This window comes from Dasypus novemcinctus, chromosome 2, assembly GCF_030445035.2.
Source record: "Dasypus novemcinctus isolate mDasNov1 chromosome 2, mDasNov1.1.hap2, whole genome shotgun sequence".
In the NCBI taxonomy this organism is placed as follows: Eukaryota; Metazoa; Chordata; class Mammalia; order Cingulata; family Dasypodidae; genus Dasypus; species Dasypus novemcinctus.
In genome coordinates, this window is record NC_080674.1 from 181,807,711 (window position 1) to 181,826,218 (window position 18,508).

At 39.1% G+C, this 18,508-nt stretch overlaps 1 protein-coding gene across 3 annotated transcripts in view; it reads left to right on the plus strand.

The window, feature by feature from the left end:
- Window positions 1-18,508, plus strand: part of RANBP17 (RAN binding protein 17) — a 390,979-nt gene that overhangs the window by 319,256 nt on the left and 53,215 nt on the right. For all 3 annotated transcript variants that reach the window (XM_071211021.1, XM_058282154.2, XM_058282162.2), the window contains 2 exons: window positions 65-147; window positions 18,245-18,459. In XM_071211021.1, coding sequence (XP_071067122.1) covers window positions 65-147; window positions 18,245-18,459 — 298 coding nt within the window. The remainder of the gene's footprint in view (window positions 1-64; window positions 148-18,244; window positions 18,460-18,508) is intronic.

An 18,508-nucleotide genomic window follows, 5' to 3' on the forward strand; every position in this document is an offset into this window, starting at 1 on the left:
TTTTAAACCTTTATTCTGTTTCTTTCTCTAGATGAGTTGTCTAATTTTTTGCTGTATTTCTTAGATCCCAGCGTTTGAATTTTGATGTATCATCTCCAAATGGAATTCTTCTCTTCAGAGAAGCTAGTAAAATGATTTGTACTTATGGTAAGTATCCTTTTCCATATTTATCCATGCAAAATAACTTTCTTTGGAGGAAACGAATACCTTAGTTATTTTGTTCTTTTGAATTTTCATATCTGTAAGAATTTGTGAAGTGGTTAATAGGAGTATAAAAAGCCAGTTAGCTATCATACTGGCATGAGGAGAAGGAGAAGCATACAAATCATGCCTAACCAACTTGATGAATTTCTGCTGGAAAAAATGCAATGTTAGTAGGCAAAAGGAATTATTCTAGATAGAATATTGAAAAGTTACATCATATTCAGAATCACTTAGTTACATTAGAGAGTCTGCTATCCTGTTTCAAGGAATACTCAGACCATTAATTATGTCACCAGCACTGAATTTTGGAAAAATATCCTTGTAAAGAGCAGTCAATATTTTATTATAGGGACCTTTTGGGCACTGGACCCTAGAAGTGGAAATCTACAATAAAGATTGTCCTATTCAATTATAACCTAAAAATTTTAGAATTTAGTTAGCAGTTTGGACCTTAGCTCTGCCATTATCCCTAACACTTGCCAATGCTGACAGCTTCATCAATGAAATTCTCAACTCCCTGAGACCTTTATATAGCCAGGAAATGGAAATAGGAGAATAAGAATCCTCTGTAATCTAATTTGGCACACACTGACTGAATGATAACTATGAGCTGGTCTCTGTGTAATGTACTTCTTCCTAAGAGATGATTCTGTGTGTTCTCTTTTTCTTCGTCCTCTTCCTTTTTACCTGTCTGGTCTCTCTCTCCCCCAAATCAGCAACCAACTCTAAGTGTGTTTGGTCTCAAAAAAGCTTGTGATTCTCAAATATCTTTTTGAGTACCTGGAAACTGATTTTACAAAATCCTGTAAGCCCTCTTTGTTTTAAGTGTATGTGTGTGTGTGTAGGAACAGCCATAAAAATCCTATTACTTTGTTTAAAAGAGGAAAAATGTATGTTTAAAACTGTTTTTACTCTAGTTTAAAACAACCTTCTAGGGCTTATATCTGTACACATTGTAGACTTCTGTTAAAAAATGCTTAGTTTTAATTACACATTTGATTTGTAGAATTTGAGATTGTAAATATATGGAGACTATATATAGAGAGAGAGAGAAAGCACCTATTTAAAACAATAAACTTAAACTCTCTTATTTTCCTCTGTACCAGCAAGTACCTTGGCCCAACATTTGTATCTGTTTGAAAGAGACTCATTAAATAATATAAAGTAGAACCAATAAAACCAAAACTTGGTTCTTTGAAAAAACCAATAAAATTTTCAATGATACTAAGTAGAAATACTTAATACTTAGAAATGGGCCCCTTTTTAAATAGTCTAACTACAGTTTGCCTCACTTCTAATGTATATCTAATTCCTTTCCATGTCTTATCATGCTGAAATACATGTCTGGGCCTTTCCACAAAAAGAGCATGATATCTTAGAAAAAGCACACATTTTGGGGATTAAAAGATCTGAGTTTGACTCATAGCACCAAAACTTAGCACTCCACGACCTTTGGCTAAGACACCACACTCCTTTGTGCCTAGTTTACTCATGTATAAAATTAGAAATAATAAATACCTACTGACCCACATGCCCAGTAAGTGTTGCAGGAAGAGGAGTAGTTTAGACTCCCTGTAAAGGACCTGGCACAGGGTATGACATGGACTAGGTACTCATTGGTGTGCCTTTCCTTGATCCAAAGCCTTTCTCTTACATTCACCAAGCCAGCATTCTTCAGATGGGTGTACATTGACCCACATCACTGTTTGTTCAGGGATGCCTGTCCTGCTTCCTTCTGACTGTAACCAGTGCTAAGTTTCTATTTCCTCTTTTTTTTTTAAGGAAATAATAATTCCTGTCATGAAACAGTACATGTATAATAATCTCTTAGTAATAGATAAAGCTTTAGTTATACACATGTTAGGTCCCTGTTGCCAATCACAAGTGTATCTTTCCTGCCTCTTTTCCTGAATCTTAGTTTCTTTCGCTACATGTAGTTTTTCCTTTGGGGCTTATTTGCTATACAGTGCGACTGAAAAGAGCAGTAACCTCTTTCTCTTTCAGTATCACTGGATCTCTAGGAGAGAATGTATACTCAGCAAATAACACCAAAAGAAATCTCATAGAACAATGCCAAAGATATGGGCTTCAAAAGCCTTCCAGTTCCCTATCAGGTTGTCTGACATAGTTAAAGGCATTGCAGCAAAAGTTAAGAAAAATAACTATGTGAGATCGCATTGGAGGAGAAAGAAGAGAAGACAGGTGGAGAGAGGAAAAAGGGAAGGAAGAGGAGGGGGGAGGTAGGAGAGGAAAAAGAAAACACTTTCAAAATATTCTTGGGAAGAAAAACCAGTAAAGGGTTTTCTTGCATGGAAGAACAAGAAATATGGATCAGGCTCTGCTCCTAAAATTGGATTAATAATAATAATAGCTGTAGCAGTTTGATTTAATTGATGAATTCCAAAAAGAAATATTGGATTATGCTTGTAATCTGATCTGTAACTGGGCATGATTGAGTTATGATTAGGGCTTTGATTGGGCCATGTCATTAGGGCATGCCATAAAAGGCACGGCAAAGGACAGAGTTGGAGCTTTTGATGCGAGGGTTTCAGATGTTGGAGTTTGATGCTAAAAACTTAAGCTGCAGCCCTGGGAAGTAAACTCACAGAGGAAAGAGAAGCCAGCCTCAGGAAGAAAAGAACCTTGAACCTAGAGAAAAGCAAGCCCCAGAAACGCAGGAACCCAGGAAACCTGAACCCTTGCAGACATCTGCAGCCATCTTCCTCCAAAGAGACTTTGGTGAAGGAAGTAACTTATGCTTTATGGCCTGCTATCTGTAAGCGCCTACCCCATATAAATACCCTTTATAAAAACCAACCAATTTCTGGTATTTTGCATCAGCACCCCTTAGGCTGACTAGTACAGTAGCTTCCATTTTTTAATTCGGCTCTTATGTGTCTGCTCCTATGCAAGACCATTTAACATACTTAGCCCATTGAATCCTCACAAGAGCCTTGCACTGTCAGTAGTTTTATCTGATTGCTTAAGCTCTCTGTGCTTCAGCTACCTGCTAAACAGAGAAAATAATCCCTTCCTGCTAAGGTGGCTGTGAGGATTCTATTAGGTAATATATGTAAAACCCTGTGACCAGTTAACTACAACGATTACCATTATAAAGAAATTGAAGTTCAAAAATGTTAAGAGACTTGCCCAGTATTATGTAGTTAGCAAGTACTTGAATTGGAATTTCACTCTAAATCTGTCTTACCGTATTCCTATTGTTTCTTGGAAGTTGCGACAGCAAGATGGTACCTTGGATGTTTATGATAAAGTATTGTTCCTTAAGATAAAATTGCCTTTATCCCAAAACTTCAAGGAAATCAAAGTTTCAGTGGGAAAATGCCTTTTAACTGTGTCACAGGTTACTTTGACACTGCACTTTGCATAGAATAATAGAAAAATGTCTCCCAGCACTCTGATTCCCTTGCTGGCCCCATCAGCCAAGCTGACTTTTTCAGTGTCTGCCTTCTGTGATGTTTTATTACACATGCTTTTACCTCTGGAAATTCTCATAAGCTAATTGGAGGGAGATCCCATGGTGGTCGTCCAGGAGTCTGGAAAATAAGGGAAAGAGTGACTAGGAAGATACAGAAGAGCCAGCATTATTTATTTCTCTGGTAAGCCAAATTGAAGGAGGGGGAAGCCTATGAAGAAAAGAGGCCAGAACATTCTATGATCCCATCGGTCCCCATCCCACAGGGTTTCTGCTCTGCTCGCCTCTCATGGGCGGGGTTCAGGTAGTCACTGATTTGGGCAGTGCAGGGGGGAAGGACTCATTTCCAGATGCATCTGATTTGCTATACATGCTATACATCTAGAATACCTCTACCTCGCTGCTCTATGAGACTGGCAGAAAAATAATACTTTTGATATGCTGTTTTATTTATCTACATTCTGTCATGATATACTTTGATGTAAGTTTTTAATTTTGCTTCAGCTCTCAGCTGCTCTTGCTGTTACAGCTCAGGGTCAGCAATGAGGTTAGCCACAGTAGCACAAAACAATTTCCTGTTTGTACAGCCCAGGTAACATTTGGATGAGGATTAAATTTTACCACATTTTCTACTAGCTCAAGCCTATTATTTCTAATGAGTTTTAAATTGCTTCAAGAACATGTATTTCAGAACTTAGTGCTATGATCCGTTCAGCCTGAGCAACTTAATAAAAGAAATTCCTTTCCTAAATTTTTGGTTAAAATGTTGCATGCGTGTAATAAATGTTATTACTTTGGAAATCTCCCCCCCAGTTTTAAGAACTGGATGTTTTTTATGCTCAGTTGCCATTTGTCTAATCTTTTCTTCGCTTTGCCTCTGGGTGCTGATATCTTTAGTGACATCTGTTGGTTGAAGAGTGCACAGAAGGGAGAAATAGTGATTGTTTTCATAAAACTGGCCAAAATGGAACTGCTTTTTCCATGGGTACGCAGTGTATGAAAATCTAAACTTCAAAAATGGATAGAACAAGCTGTGATTTTTCATTTTACATAAGAACGTATATCAGAGTTCTTGTAAGCAGTGTATGTTCTAGGTGCATTTAACTTAATAATATTCATAAATTGGATTTTTAAAGGGTTTTAGAAGCCACTGTTACTTACTGTGACCTAGATAAAAGACCAGTGGTTTTCAAACTGTGGTTTGCAGAGCCTAGAGGACTGTGAAAGTGCCAGGGAGGCCCTTCAGAGGGTAGAGGGGAGGGGACCTGGCTGCCACTTGGACCAGAACCACCCAGCTATATAGTTACGCTAGATTTGTTTATAAAAGGGGTCAACTCTTAACATTTTTCTTAAAAACTTGAACATTGTTGGCATGTACTATTAGAAGCATTATAAGAATGAAGGATTAGGGTTGCAAACTTATGTTAAAAAGTTTACAGTAAGCAAATGGCTAAAGAATGAATTGGTCTTGTAGTTTGCACTGTACCCCAGTCCAATCAGTGGGTTATGGCAGGATAAATAATGTTCACCATCTGTCCCTGCAGTATCATTTAGGACAACTCCAAGTCCGGAAAATGCCCCCACATCACATCTCTTCTTCCCTCTCCCTACCCTCAGCAACTACCGAGGCCATCCATGCGGTGCGGCAGTACTCCAAAATATATTCACCAAATGCAATGAATGTGCCACAACGATGAAAGAGGCTATTGATGGAGGAGCGGGGTGGGGTGTGGTGTGGGGTATATGGGAACCTCTTATATTTTTTAATGTAACATTTTTTGTGATCTATGTATCTTTTTTAAAAAAAAGACAATTGAAAGAAAAAGAAAGAGAGAGAATGAATTGGTCTTGAAATAACTAAACATTTAATAAAATGTCACCCAGAAATAACAGTTCTTGAAAACAGATTAACCAGAAGACCTGAATATGGCCTTAAATCTTAACAAAAACTTGGCTGAGAACATTTGATGGCAAAGTAATATAATAAAGCTCACAATAGCCTTGTGAAGGCAGTGGAATGTTCATCACCTTGAGAATCCCAAAACCAGGATCAAGTGGCTTACAAAGGCAAGGCCTTGAGAATAGACTCCAGAGTGAACCCAGGAAGGTGCTGGTCATAGGGAGGGAGTCTCCTTTTATCACCACACATGTTTGAGTTGGTGCCTTATGAATGCAGGCCCAAAAAAAGGAACTGTTAAATAAACTGATAAATAAGTGAGGGTGCTTTCTGAACAAGTGCTTAGAATTCCATGAATTCTTTCTTCCATGCAGCCAGCATTTATTGAGCATTTACTATGTGCCTGGTACTGTGAGATAGGAAGATAAATAAGACACACACTCTTGCTGATTCTCCCTTAATTCAGTAGGGGATTCCAACAAGTAAACTAAGAATTATAATGTGATGTTCTCAGTGTTAGGTTAAAGAATACAGAGTGTTATGGGAGCCCAGAAGAGGCTTCTGACTCAAATTAATTGGTCAAAGACAGCAGTATTTCTTAAAGGAATAAAAATAGGGCCCAAACATTTAAGAAGAACATCGCAAGCAGAGAATAGCTTATACAAAAGCACATATATATAAAACAGTGTGATCTATTAGGGAACTGCCAGATTTCAAAATTACTGGAGAAAAAATAAATGTTAGGGAGTTTCAGGTGATTAAGTTAGAGAGATAGGAGGACCAATTATGAAGTGACTTCATTGTCAGAGTAAAGAATTCTAACTTTATCCTTAAAGATATACTTTCCTTAAGGAAAATACTGACTTGTTTTAAATAAAGTAGTAGGATCTTTAAAAAAAAAAAAAAATACCACTTGATAGGGTTGTGGTAGGTGGATTGTCAAATGCAAATCTCGAAGAGAGGGAGCCAGAATTAGTAATTTAGATTAACATAGCAAGTTAGCAGTTACTTGTTTCAACCCTCCCTCCTCATCATAACATGATTCTCTCCTACATAGTAATACAATATATTTTAAAATTTTCTATTATTACAAAGAAAATTACACCAGTTCTTGGGAATTTGTAGAATAATGTTTCCTCTTTTTAACATCAAATACTACTCCAAGAATATACATATGATCCTTGGCACCTTCAAACAATAGTCTTTTTATTACTATTCAGCCTGGGACCAGACTTGCTCCAATGCCTAATCCTACAGGTTGCACATGAGATCACTCAAGAAGTGGTTGTATCTGACTGAGAAACTAGATAATGCAGAAGTAAGTTTTGTTGATAGCCGTCAGCTAATAATTGCACGTTTAGTTAAAATTAAAAGACTAAAAAGAAAAATCAAAGTAAACTCTCTAAGCTTTCAATATTTGGAATTCAATATTGAGAGTTCTTCATTTTTCTCTATTTTCTTTCAGTTACTTGGTATGGCTCAATGGAAGAATAAGAACCATAAAAATATTCGTATGCTTTGTGAACCCACATTCCTATTTTTCTTCTCAGGATATAATCTAAAAATAGAGGACAGCTAACTACATAATGATCTTTGTTGCAACATTATTCATAATAGTGAAAAATTGAAAAACAAACAACATGCCTCAAAATGGCAAAATGCTTAAGAAGGATATATCATCTCAATGAAATAACATGCAGCCACTAAAAATTATATCTTAAGATTACCTAGCTTATGGGAAATACTTATATATAATGCTGTGTAAACATAGAATTCAAAATTGTATCCATGCTGTAGATAATATAAAACTTTTATATGCATGGTACTATTTGAAGGAAACCACAGAAAGATTGAAACCATTTGGTATATTAAGGTTGTAAGTTTAATGTCTTTATAAAATTTTGGATCTCTACTAATTGCTTATAAAATAACCTGTAAAATCTTTTATTCAAAAAAGGCAAGAAAGTATGCTTAAATGTGAAATTAATCCTATCTTCTATGTCAGTGACTCATGCTATAAAGTTAGGGAAGGTCTGTAACCCTGCAGGAGGGAATCACCCTAGGCATATAGCTTAGGGCGACTTATATTACCACATCCTTTTCTATCATATTTTTCTATACCCATCATTTTCCTTCTCATCTTTCTCCTTCCAAAATAGAAATTTCTTTTTTTTTTTTTTTTTTTTTTTGCTTTTTTCAAATTATAAAATAACATCCTCATGAGGTAAAGAATCTAGCAATATAGACTATAGAAAGTAGATTGTGGAAATTCCCCATTCTTTTAACACCCAAAGATAGCCATTGTTAACAGTTTATTGTGTTCCCTTCCATACTTTTTTATGTATACATATACATATAATTTTCCAAAAGTGGCATCATAATATTCTTCCTATTCTGTAATTTGATTTTTTTACTTATATCATGGCCGTTTGTCCGTGTTAATATATGTATGAACCTACCTCATCTTTTAAAATAGCAGCAAAGTATTCTATTTTTTTGTCATACTTTAATTCATTTATTTATTCCTCCTTTGATGAACATTTAAATTGTTTATAAAGTTTTACTATCACATACAATATTTCAGCAGACAACCTTGTACATTCAGCTTTCAGAACTTCATTCAACAATGTATATTGAGAGCAGCAGGAGCTGTTCTCTGGATAAATCACTGAGCAAAATAGAAAAAGAAATTATGTACTATGTTGAAAGGCAGTAAGTGCTATGGGGGAGGGCAGAAAGTAGGTCAAGGTATAAAGCATCAGAAGAACCAGGGATTGGGGATCATGTTTCATTATTAAATAGAGTCATCAAGCTAGGTCTCATTGAGAAAAAGGACACTTGCACACAGACTTGAAGAAGATGAGGAGTTAGTCCTGCAGATATCTTTGGGGAGAGTATTCCAGATCAATTGGAACAAGTGTTAGGGTCCTAAGGCAGGAGAATATCTGGCATGTGTGAAGGACAGCTAGGAGATCAATAACTGGAGCAAAGTAAATAAAAGAGAGAGTAATACCAAGTAGGCCTGTAGACCATTGTCAGGACTTCGACTTTAACTCTGAGTGAAATGGAAGGCCATTAAATGGCTGTAGCTCAAGTGGTTGAGTGCCTGCTTCCCATGTATGAGGTCCCAGGTTTGATCCCCAGCACCTCTTAAAAACAAAAAGCAAGCAAAACAAACAAGCAAATGAAAAAAAAAAACACAACTCTCATTGGGTAGCAGATGTAGCTCAGTGGTTGAGTGCCTGTTTCCCATGTCTAAGATCCTGGGTTAAGTCCAACTTTTGAGCAGAGGAGTGACATGATTCTGACTTAAGTTTTTCAAAGATCATTCTGGCTGCTGCATTATAGAGGATTAAAGATACGAGCACGGACATCAGTTAGGGGAATATTGCAATAATCCAGGAAAATTTATATGTTGATTTTTGACCAAGGTGATTGCACTGGGAGTGGTGAGAAGTGGTCAGATTCTGGATGTATTTTGAAGGTTAAAAAAAAAAAATCAAATTTCCTGAATGACTGGATGTGTGGTATAAAAGAAAGACAATAGTTAGGGGGTTTTGGCATATATCATTTTTAAGGACAAAGTTGCTGAAAACTGAGTTGGGGAAAAATGCAGATGGATATGGGGGATCAAAGTTGTATTTTGTTTATATTGAGCTTAAGATATTGATTAAACATCCAAGTGAAGACTTTGAATGTGGAGTTGAACTTGAAAGTCTAGATTTGGAAGAGATACCCTGGATAGAGAAAGAAATATAGGACTCATTGACCCTTGAAACTAGGTAAGAGATACCCTGGATAGAGAAACAAGTACAGGAGTCATTGACCCATGAAACTAGGTAAGATCGTCAAGGGGGTGACTATAATAGAGAAGAAGAGTTAAGATGGAGTCCTGGGATACTCAGTGTTAGGAGTTGAGGGAAAAGAAAAGCAACCAGCAAAGGAAAGTGAGAAGGAGCAAAGAGAAAACCATAAGAGTATGGTCTTCTGGATAACAAGGAAGAGTAGCTGGTCAACTATGTCACAAGCTGTTAATGAATCAAGTAAGATGAGAACTGAGAATCGACCATTAATTTAGCAAGGAGTTGATTGGTAATGTTCAAAAGAGCAGTTTCAATGGAGTGGATTTAAAAGAGACTCAGGGAAGCAGATGTGGTTCAAGTGATTGGGCTTTTGTCTTCCATATGGGAGGACCCAGGTTCGATCCATGGGGCCTTCTGGTAAAGGTGTCCCCACACAGCGAGTCAGACCCACCTGGCGAGCCAGGCCCATGCAGAGAGCCAGTGCCCACAGCAAGCCAGTGCCTTTTCAGCAAGCCACGCAGCAAGATGATGCAACAAAAGAGAGACAAAGGGGAGAGTCAAGGCAAGACACAACAGAAACCAGGAACTGAGGTGGCGCCAGTGACAGGGAACCTCTCTCTACATCGGAGGTCCCCAGGATTGAATCCTGGTGAATCCTAGAGGAGAAAATGAGAAGACAGAAAGAAATAGAACAGAAAATAACACAGTGAATGGACACAGACAGCAAAAACAGCAGGACGGGGGGCGGGGGGGGGAGAGGTGGAGGGGAAAAAAGAAAAGAAAGGAAGTGAAGACAGTGAACATAGATAATTCTTTTGAGGAGTTTTGTTATAAAGGGGAATAATATCTAGCAGGAGAAGTAAAGAGAAGGTATTGCATTTTGTTAAAAGGAAGAAATAATAGCACAGGTTTTATGCTAAAGAGAATGACTTAATAATGTTTTAATTTCCCAGCTCCTAAAATAAATACCATATAAATGGGTTGACTTACTCAAAGGGAAGTTATTGGCTCATGGTTTTGAAGCTAGGAGAAGCCCAAAATCAGAGACTTACTTCCTGCATCAGTAAGGCAATGCCTTCCTCCCCAAGGCTGGCATTCTGAGGCTGGCTGCTGGCAATCCTTGATCCTTGGCTTTTCTGTCACATGGCAGTGCACATGACATCCTCTCCTGGCTTCTCTGGTTTCTCTTGACTTCCAGCTTCTTCCCATGGCGTTCTCTCTGTGTGTCTGAATTTCATTCTGCTTATACAGGACTCCAGTAATATGATTAAGCACTCTGCTGATTCCACTGGGTCACATCTTAACTGAAGTAACCTTATCAAAAGGTCCTATTTATAATGGGTTCACACCCACAGAAATGGATTAAGGTTAAGAACATGTTTTTCTGGGCTACGTGGCTCCAAGCCATCCTCTGGACCCTAAAAAGACATTATTTTTCAACATGTAAAATATGTTCACTACATTACAACATCCCAAAAACCTTAAGTCATTTCAGTAACAGTGCTAAGTACAAAGTCTCATCAGAATCAGTTATGGATGTGGTCTGTCCTGGGGCACAATTCCCCTCTGTCTGTGGACCTGTGAAACCTAGAAAACAAGTTATCTGCTTCCACTATATAATGAAAGGACAGGCATAGGATAAATTCCAGAAGGGAGGAATTGGGAGGAAAAGAGGGTCACAGGTGACCCAAACAGGTTAAGATTAAGACCATGTTTTTCTACAGTACGTAACTACAAGCCACTGTAGACAGAGATAGAAAAGGAAACAAAAACTGTTGGCACTTTGTACTTAAACTGGTAAGAGAAAATGAGATGTAGTTGAATGTGTTAAGGGATTGGCTTTTACAGAAGACAGCGTATGTGAGTGCAGATCTAGTAAAGAGAGATAGTGAAAGTCTCTTTTTAGACTATATTTCCTAAAGTGAATTTACATATGTCTTTAAGATTTTTAAATAAATATTAGCAAATTGTCCTCTGGAAAATTTATACTACCTTACATTTCCAAAAATTGAAGCTTCATAACTTCAATTCCATCCCAAACCATTTATGTCCAAGGACCTTGACTGATTTGCAGAGAGAGAGGAGTGGTTGAATGACTGAAAGTAAAGGGTTGTCAGCAAGCTTGCAGTTCTCTTCCAAAAACTGTTCTGAAGATGAATGAAGACATTCAAGCCAAAGAGCTGTCAGCTAAATATCAAAATCACTTTAAAATGATAGAGATTAAAAGGGAACAGAAAGGAAAGCGGATGTTGCTCACCTGACAGAGCATCTGCCTACCATGTGGGAGGTCCAGGGTTCAAAGCCAGGGCCTCCTGGCCCATGTGGTGAGCTGGCCCACGCACAGTGTTACCACACACAAGGAGTGCCATGCCATGCAGGGGTGAGCCCCACATGCAAGGAGTGCACCCCATAAGGAGAGACGCCCCGTGCGAAAAAAGCACAGCCCGCCCAGGAGTGGCGCTGCACACATGGAGAGCTGAAGCAGCAAGATGACGCAACAAAAAGAGACAGATTCCCGGTGCCACCAAGAATGCAAGTGGACACAGAAGAACACAGAGAATGGACACGAGAGCAGACAACTGGGGAGGGGGGGATTGGGAGTGGGGGAGAAATAAGTAAAATAAATCTTTTTTTAAAAAAGGGAACATAAAAAGTAAATATAGTGGATGGCTTTATAAATGAGATTGTTCATACTGCTGGTTCCTCCTGGTAAAGATACTACTATAATGTATCTTGTCCCTTGCACCCTTTTCCCAAGTATTCATTTGAGAGCACAGAGGACTGGTGTGTGTGGGTGAACAGCATAACTGCAGCCGATTTTCTACTGAAGGAACAGAGAGGAAGACAATCCAAATAATATATTCTTGACCTTACTTTGAATTATGTAAATGAAAGGGATTAGAAGGAACTTATGTCTTTCTGCATCACACACAGCCAGCTTCACTTCCTCCCCTTGCCCAGTAAAGCTCTTCTAAGTGTGAACTTACAGGCTATTAGATTGGAGAAAGAAATGAACCCCCAGTACTATATATAGACTGTCATAGCTTACCTTTATTGAGCAGTGTGCCAGCTACTATGGTAGCTCTATACATATACTGTCTTCTCTACTCCATATAAAAACCTTGTGAGTTATAGAAACTGTTGTTATCCTTATTTTATTGATGAGGAAACTGACTTAGAAGTTAACTAATCTACTCAGACACCCAGATAATAAAAAAAAGATCTAGGATTCAAGCTCAGGTCATTATGACTCAAGAGCCCACACTGACAGTTGCTACTTTATGCACTATTATCTTTCTCTTCTGTTAGATTATTATCTTATTATATTGTTCTCCAGCTGAGGCCTATGAAAAAATTGCAACTCTCTTTGGGTGTAGGGAGTCTCTTCTGAACAGGAGGACATCCTGGAGTCAGGCACGCAGGGAAGAGGTAGTCTCATGGGGGAAAAAATTTTTAAAAATTAGACCTGAAAATGGATCTCAGATGAACAGGAGAAGAAATTTTGCTTCTCTCTCTCTCTCTCCTCTCCTTCTCCTCCCTCCTTATTTCCCCCCCTCCTCCCATCCCCATACATGTGTGTGTGTATGTGTGTCTCTAAACCTAGATCTTGAGAGTTGTCTACAAGGGTACTTCTGAGTGCTGGAAGACAAAAAAAAAAAAAAAGGCCTCACCAAGAAGGGTAAAGGTTTAGAAAGAGGAACTCACACAATCAAGCAGTTAATATAAACTAATAATGAGGAAGATATGTAATAAGCCAAATTATCTAGATCAGGGGTTCTCTGTACTTATTTCACAGTTGTTTTTCCTTTTTATTTAGTGAAATTTCTTTTACTGTTACAGCATGTATAGGAGGAAGAATGGCAACTCCATAACCCTCATGCCTCCATACCCTCATTATGGTCTTTGGCCAAGTTAACCACTCAGATCACAGCATTCTCTTCCCTTGGGCGCCAACATAGCCTCAACATCCATCTTACCCAGGTTAAGGCTGTAACAGCACCTCTTCTCCCCACCCTGAGTATTCAGTGGGAAACAACTAGAGATTTTCCTTTTAGTGTTAACCTATGAAAGTCGGTTCTATTTTATTAAGGAACATATCATTTCCTTTTATGCTGCTATAATAGTAGCTAAGTGGCAACAGTTAGTAGTTTCAGTGGCTGCCAACCTAGCAGTGCCATCACCTCCCCATTCTCCTTCATTTTATAGATCTCCCTCTTAGGAAGGAAGTGCAGGTAAGAAAGGAGCTAGCTTTCCAAGGATAACATGAAGACAGATGGCCAAGGGGAGTTGTCAAAACCAAACCAGGGAAGCGGACTTGGCCCAGTGGTTAGGGCATCCGCCTACCACATGGGAGGTGCACGGTTCAAACCCCGGGCCTCCTTGACCCATGTGGAGCTGGCCCATGCGCAGTGCTGATGCGCGCAAGGAGTGCCCTGCCACGCAGGGGTGTCCCCACGTAGGGGTGCGCCCCATAAGGAGAACCGCCCAGCACGAAAGAAAGTTCAGCCTGCCCAGGAATGGTGCCGCACACACCAAGAGCTGATGCAGCAAGATGATGCAACAACAACAACAAAAGAAACACAGATTCCCCTGCTGCTGACAACAACAGAAGTGGACAAAAAGAAGAATACGCAGCAAATGGACACAGAGAACAGACAACTGGGGCAGGGGGGTGGGGGGGAAGGGGAGAGAAATAAATCTTAAAAAAAAACAAAAAAAACCCCTCAGTATCACTTTTGTTGACAGTGAGTCTGACGGCCAGGTTTTAAGCTTTTGGAGGGCAAAACTTCTAATCATTAAGTATTATTGAGTAACACATATTGACTAAAGCTAAACTGGAGTAAATAAGTGATGCCTTACCAAACCTTCTCTTCTGTAGTCTCTTATAGCCACTCTGATATATAATGATCAACAACTTATTGAGGCACTTCAGTAACATGGGATACAGTTTCCTATTTCAAAAGGATTAAGCAGGAAGCAGCTGTGGCTCAATCAGATGAGCTCCCTTCTACCATATGGGAGGCCCTTGGTTCATGTCCCGGGGCCTCCTTGTGAAGGCAGGCTTGCCTGCATGCTGTGGAGTGCCGCCCAGCCGGCAGGCACCACAGAGAGCTGACTCAGCAAAGGTGACACAACAAAAGAAGGGAGACAAGCAAGAACACAGAAGAGCTGGCAGTGAATGCATACAGAGAGCAGACAGCAAGCAAGCTGCAAGGGGGGAAGGGAAAATAAATATAGACACAGAAGAATGTACAGTGAAATGGACACAGAGAACAGATAACACACAAAGTTGCAAGGGGGGGATTAAAAAAAAGAAGTAAACATTCTACTTTTGCAAAGTCATAATGGTATAATTATTATTTTAATTAATACAGATGTGTCTGACATGGTACAAAAGGCAAGACATGTCTGCCAAACTACAACTTTAACATAGAGATAAAAGTTGTGGTTCTAACTAATTAACCCTTCTCAATAGATTATCCAGTCATTACAATGAGATTTTTTGGCCATCACAGTCCTTCGTCTGCCTGTTCCATCTTTTGCTACAGAATATAGGGTCTTTTTTTTTTTTTAAGATTTATTTATTTATTTATTTCTCTCCCCACCCCGGTTTTCTGTTCTCTGTCTATTTGCTGCGGCTTCTTTGTCTGCTTCTGTTGTTGTCAGCAGCACAGAAATCTGTGTTTCTTTTTGTTGCACCATCTTGTTGTGTCAGTTCTCCGTGTGTGTGGCACCATTCCTGGGCAGGCTGCACTTCCTTTCACGCTGGGCTGTTCTCCTTACGGGGCGCACTCCTTGCGCGTGGGGCTCCCCTACGTGGGGTACAGCCTTGCATGGCACGGCACTCCTTGTGCGCATCAGCACTGCACATGGGCCAGCTCCACATGGGTCAAGGAGGCCGGGGTTTGAACCGTGGACCTGCCATGTGGTAGACGGACGCCCTAACCACTGGGCCAAGTCTGCTTCCCAGAATATAGGAACTTTACTACCCCCATAAGGACATCAGCATTGAAAAGTCCCAAAAGGTGACCCAGCCCTTTCCCTTGACCCTGACCTCTCCAACAAACACCCCCCTCCCCATCTCTTTCTATCACATAGAAGCAGTGCTGTTCTTCAGCGGTGGGGTAGGGAAGATGTCTGACTTGGTTTAAATTGAATTTGAAGCAAAGGTAGAAAACATGGTTGAGAACTGTCCTCTTGTGCAGTAAGTACCCTGCTTTCTTAGGCCTCCATGCCTGTGCATTTGATCGTCCTAGAATATCCTCCTCCCCCTCCAAGTCCACAAATCATCTTTCAGAACTTTCAGAAGTATCCTGTTCTGTGAACCCTTTGCCCATTACCTTCCTGTCCCCCAGCAGAATTAGTATATTTTTTCTATTCTCATGGCATCTTGGCCTGCTTCTCTGATAGCATTTGTCTCATTGTATAATTATTTATTGTTATGTATTATTTTACAAATCTTTTTCACCCAAAAGACTGAGCTCCCTCAGAGAAGAGAGATTATTTTGTTCATTTGTTTATCCCAGCATAGTATCCTCACACATAGTATCACACATATCCCTCACACATAGTAGCTGTTAAATAAACATTGAAGCTTGATGGAACTTGCCATATCTCTAAGGCAAGTTAGGATGAGGTCAGAATGGAGAGGGTACAGAATTTGGTAATGACTAAATTCCAAGATATGCTACGGTCTTCCAGACAATGGTTTTTCATTCAGATATGTAAATTATAAGCAAAACCACATGGGCTTCTAAGAAAATGTGTGTGGAGATCTTTCAGTAAGGCAGATCAAGAAGAAACCTTCCCCCTGGGCTGGTTCTGCCTTTCCTGATCTGCGGGACGTATTAAGTCCTTCTCAACCCATTAGTACTCATGAGGCTGCCATAATACCGTGTCAGCCAGAATTCAACAGAGAAGGTGAAACTATACTTAGGGAATGGATAATTTATTTTAGGAATTAGACCTTGTGCAATTTTAGTCAAAGATGGGAAAATAGGTCTGAGGAGAAGTGATGGAGGTTTGGAAAAGCAATCACTGATCAGCCCTCCTGAAGCACTGGCATGGATGAGCACATTGGAGTTGGCAGGGAAATCTATAAGCTAGGCCTGTCCAGCTTCTAGAGTGGGACCGTGAAAAGTAGGGGGTAGAGGGGGCCTGGTATAGTTGTATAGAAGATAATGAAAGGCTGTGGACTCTGCATAACTGTTGTCTGTGAGTTTGCTGCCAAGAGGGTGGTAGTGGGCCACAGCCCATGGTCAGCAGAGCTAGTCATTGTAGCTGCAAGGACAAACTGGAACTCAGCAGCATTTCTACTTCTTACTCTCACCACTTCTTTTCTTTTTACTTCAGCTTTAAAGGATGGTCATTTATTTTTATGCATTTGTTTAAAGCCATTGTTCAAAAATGTTTAAAAAGTATGTTTAAAAACATATTTTAAAATACACTTTTCTGACTTAAGAAGGTGATCACTTAAAATAAGCAAGTCACCAGACATCTTTTAAACCACTTATGACAATATCACCTTACATGACTTTGAAATACTCTTACCACTTCTAACCTACAGAAAATCACAGCTGCTACTTCACTACCATCTTCCAAATCTTACACAAATTTCTCATTTGGTCAGTTCTACCCACAATCATATAGGGAAATGGGTTTGGGAAACTTAATTCCTTTTGGGGTAAGTTGACACAGTACAAAATCATCACAATATACCTCTAAACTTTGTAAATAAAATTTAGTTTTAGGAACAGTATTCCATTGAACAGTAAAAAGTGAAGCTAAGGGGAAGCAGCCGTAACTCAATTAGTTGGGCCCCTGTCTACCATATGGGTGGTTCTGGGTTCACATCCCAGGGACTCCTTGTGAAGGCAAGCTGGCTTGTGCGCCATGGAGAGCTGATGGCCCATGCGCCGCGGAGAACTGACAGCAGAAAGATGACACAGCAAAGGGAGACAAGCAGATACAGAAAAAACATGCAGCGAATGGACATAGAGGAGAGACAGCAAAGAATGGAACAAGCCACAAGGGGGGATGGATCAATGAATGAATGAATGAATGAATGAATGAATGAATGAATAAAATGAAGCTAAGAAACATGTCTGGCTTTATGTTTTTTTAAAAAGTATTCCTAATTCTTGAGTATTGCCTCATCACATGCCTTAATAGCACACATTTCAGAGACAATGTTGGTTGTATATGCTAACTACTACAAAAAATTTTAGAGTGATTATATAAACATTGCTTTGTCTTTTGATGGTGAATGTAGAATTTAAGTACAGTTGTTTAAAAATAGTTAACTCTTGAGATCTTCTGAAAAAGAATCTAAGGAGAAAAAGAAGAGATATTTATTGTACAGTGTCAAGAACTTGTGTCTTATTTAATTCATATACCAAACTTGTGGGGTTCCTAAATGTAAAGTAATTGAAGATCAAGTTCATATAATAAGGTTGAAAATTCACTCCAGAATTTAGAATAATTTACATCTCAATCTAGGTTATCTTTCTTCTCAGCTAAAAAGTTAGCTTTTTCTTCTACTTTGTTTAACTTTTTATTGATGTATAACATACATACATTAAAGTACATAAAGTGAGCTAATCTTTAGAGTACTGCTCAATGAATTTTTACATATCTTCATATATATCTATGTAATCACCATCTAGATAAAACTGTAGAACTTTTCCAGTGTTTTTGATTTGTTTTCCTTGGGGCCCTTATATTTATAAAGTAAACTGCCTTATATATTTATATTTTCATTACAATGGATGATGCAGTACTTGGAACAATGGTGGAGGGAAGTGAGCATTCAGAATAAAGTAAAAATGTTAAGTAGTGTGCACTATAACTGCTTTGAATTGCATCTGCTTATTGTCACTTTCTCTTTCTGCTTTTACCCTAAAACAGGTAATCAGATCCTGTCCCTTGGGAGCCTCTCAAAAGATCAGATTTATCCAATGAAACTCAAGGGCATCTCCATCTGCTATTCAGCTCTCAAATCTGCCTTGTGTGGAAATTATGTCAGCTTTGGCGTCTTCAAGTTGTATGGGGACAACCATTTTGACAATGTACTCCAGGCCTTTGTCAAAATGCTGCTGTCAGTGTCCCACAATGACTTGCTAGTAAGCAATCATGCATCATGGGAGTCTTTGTGTAAAATATGAAGTAACA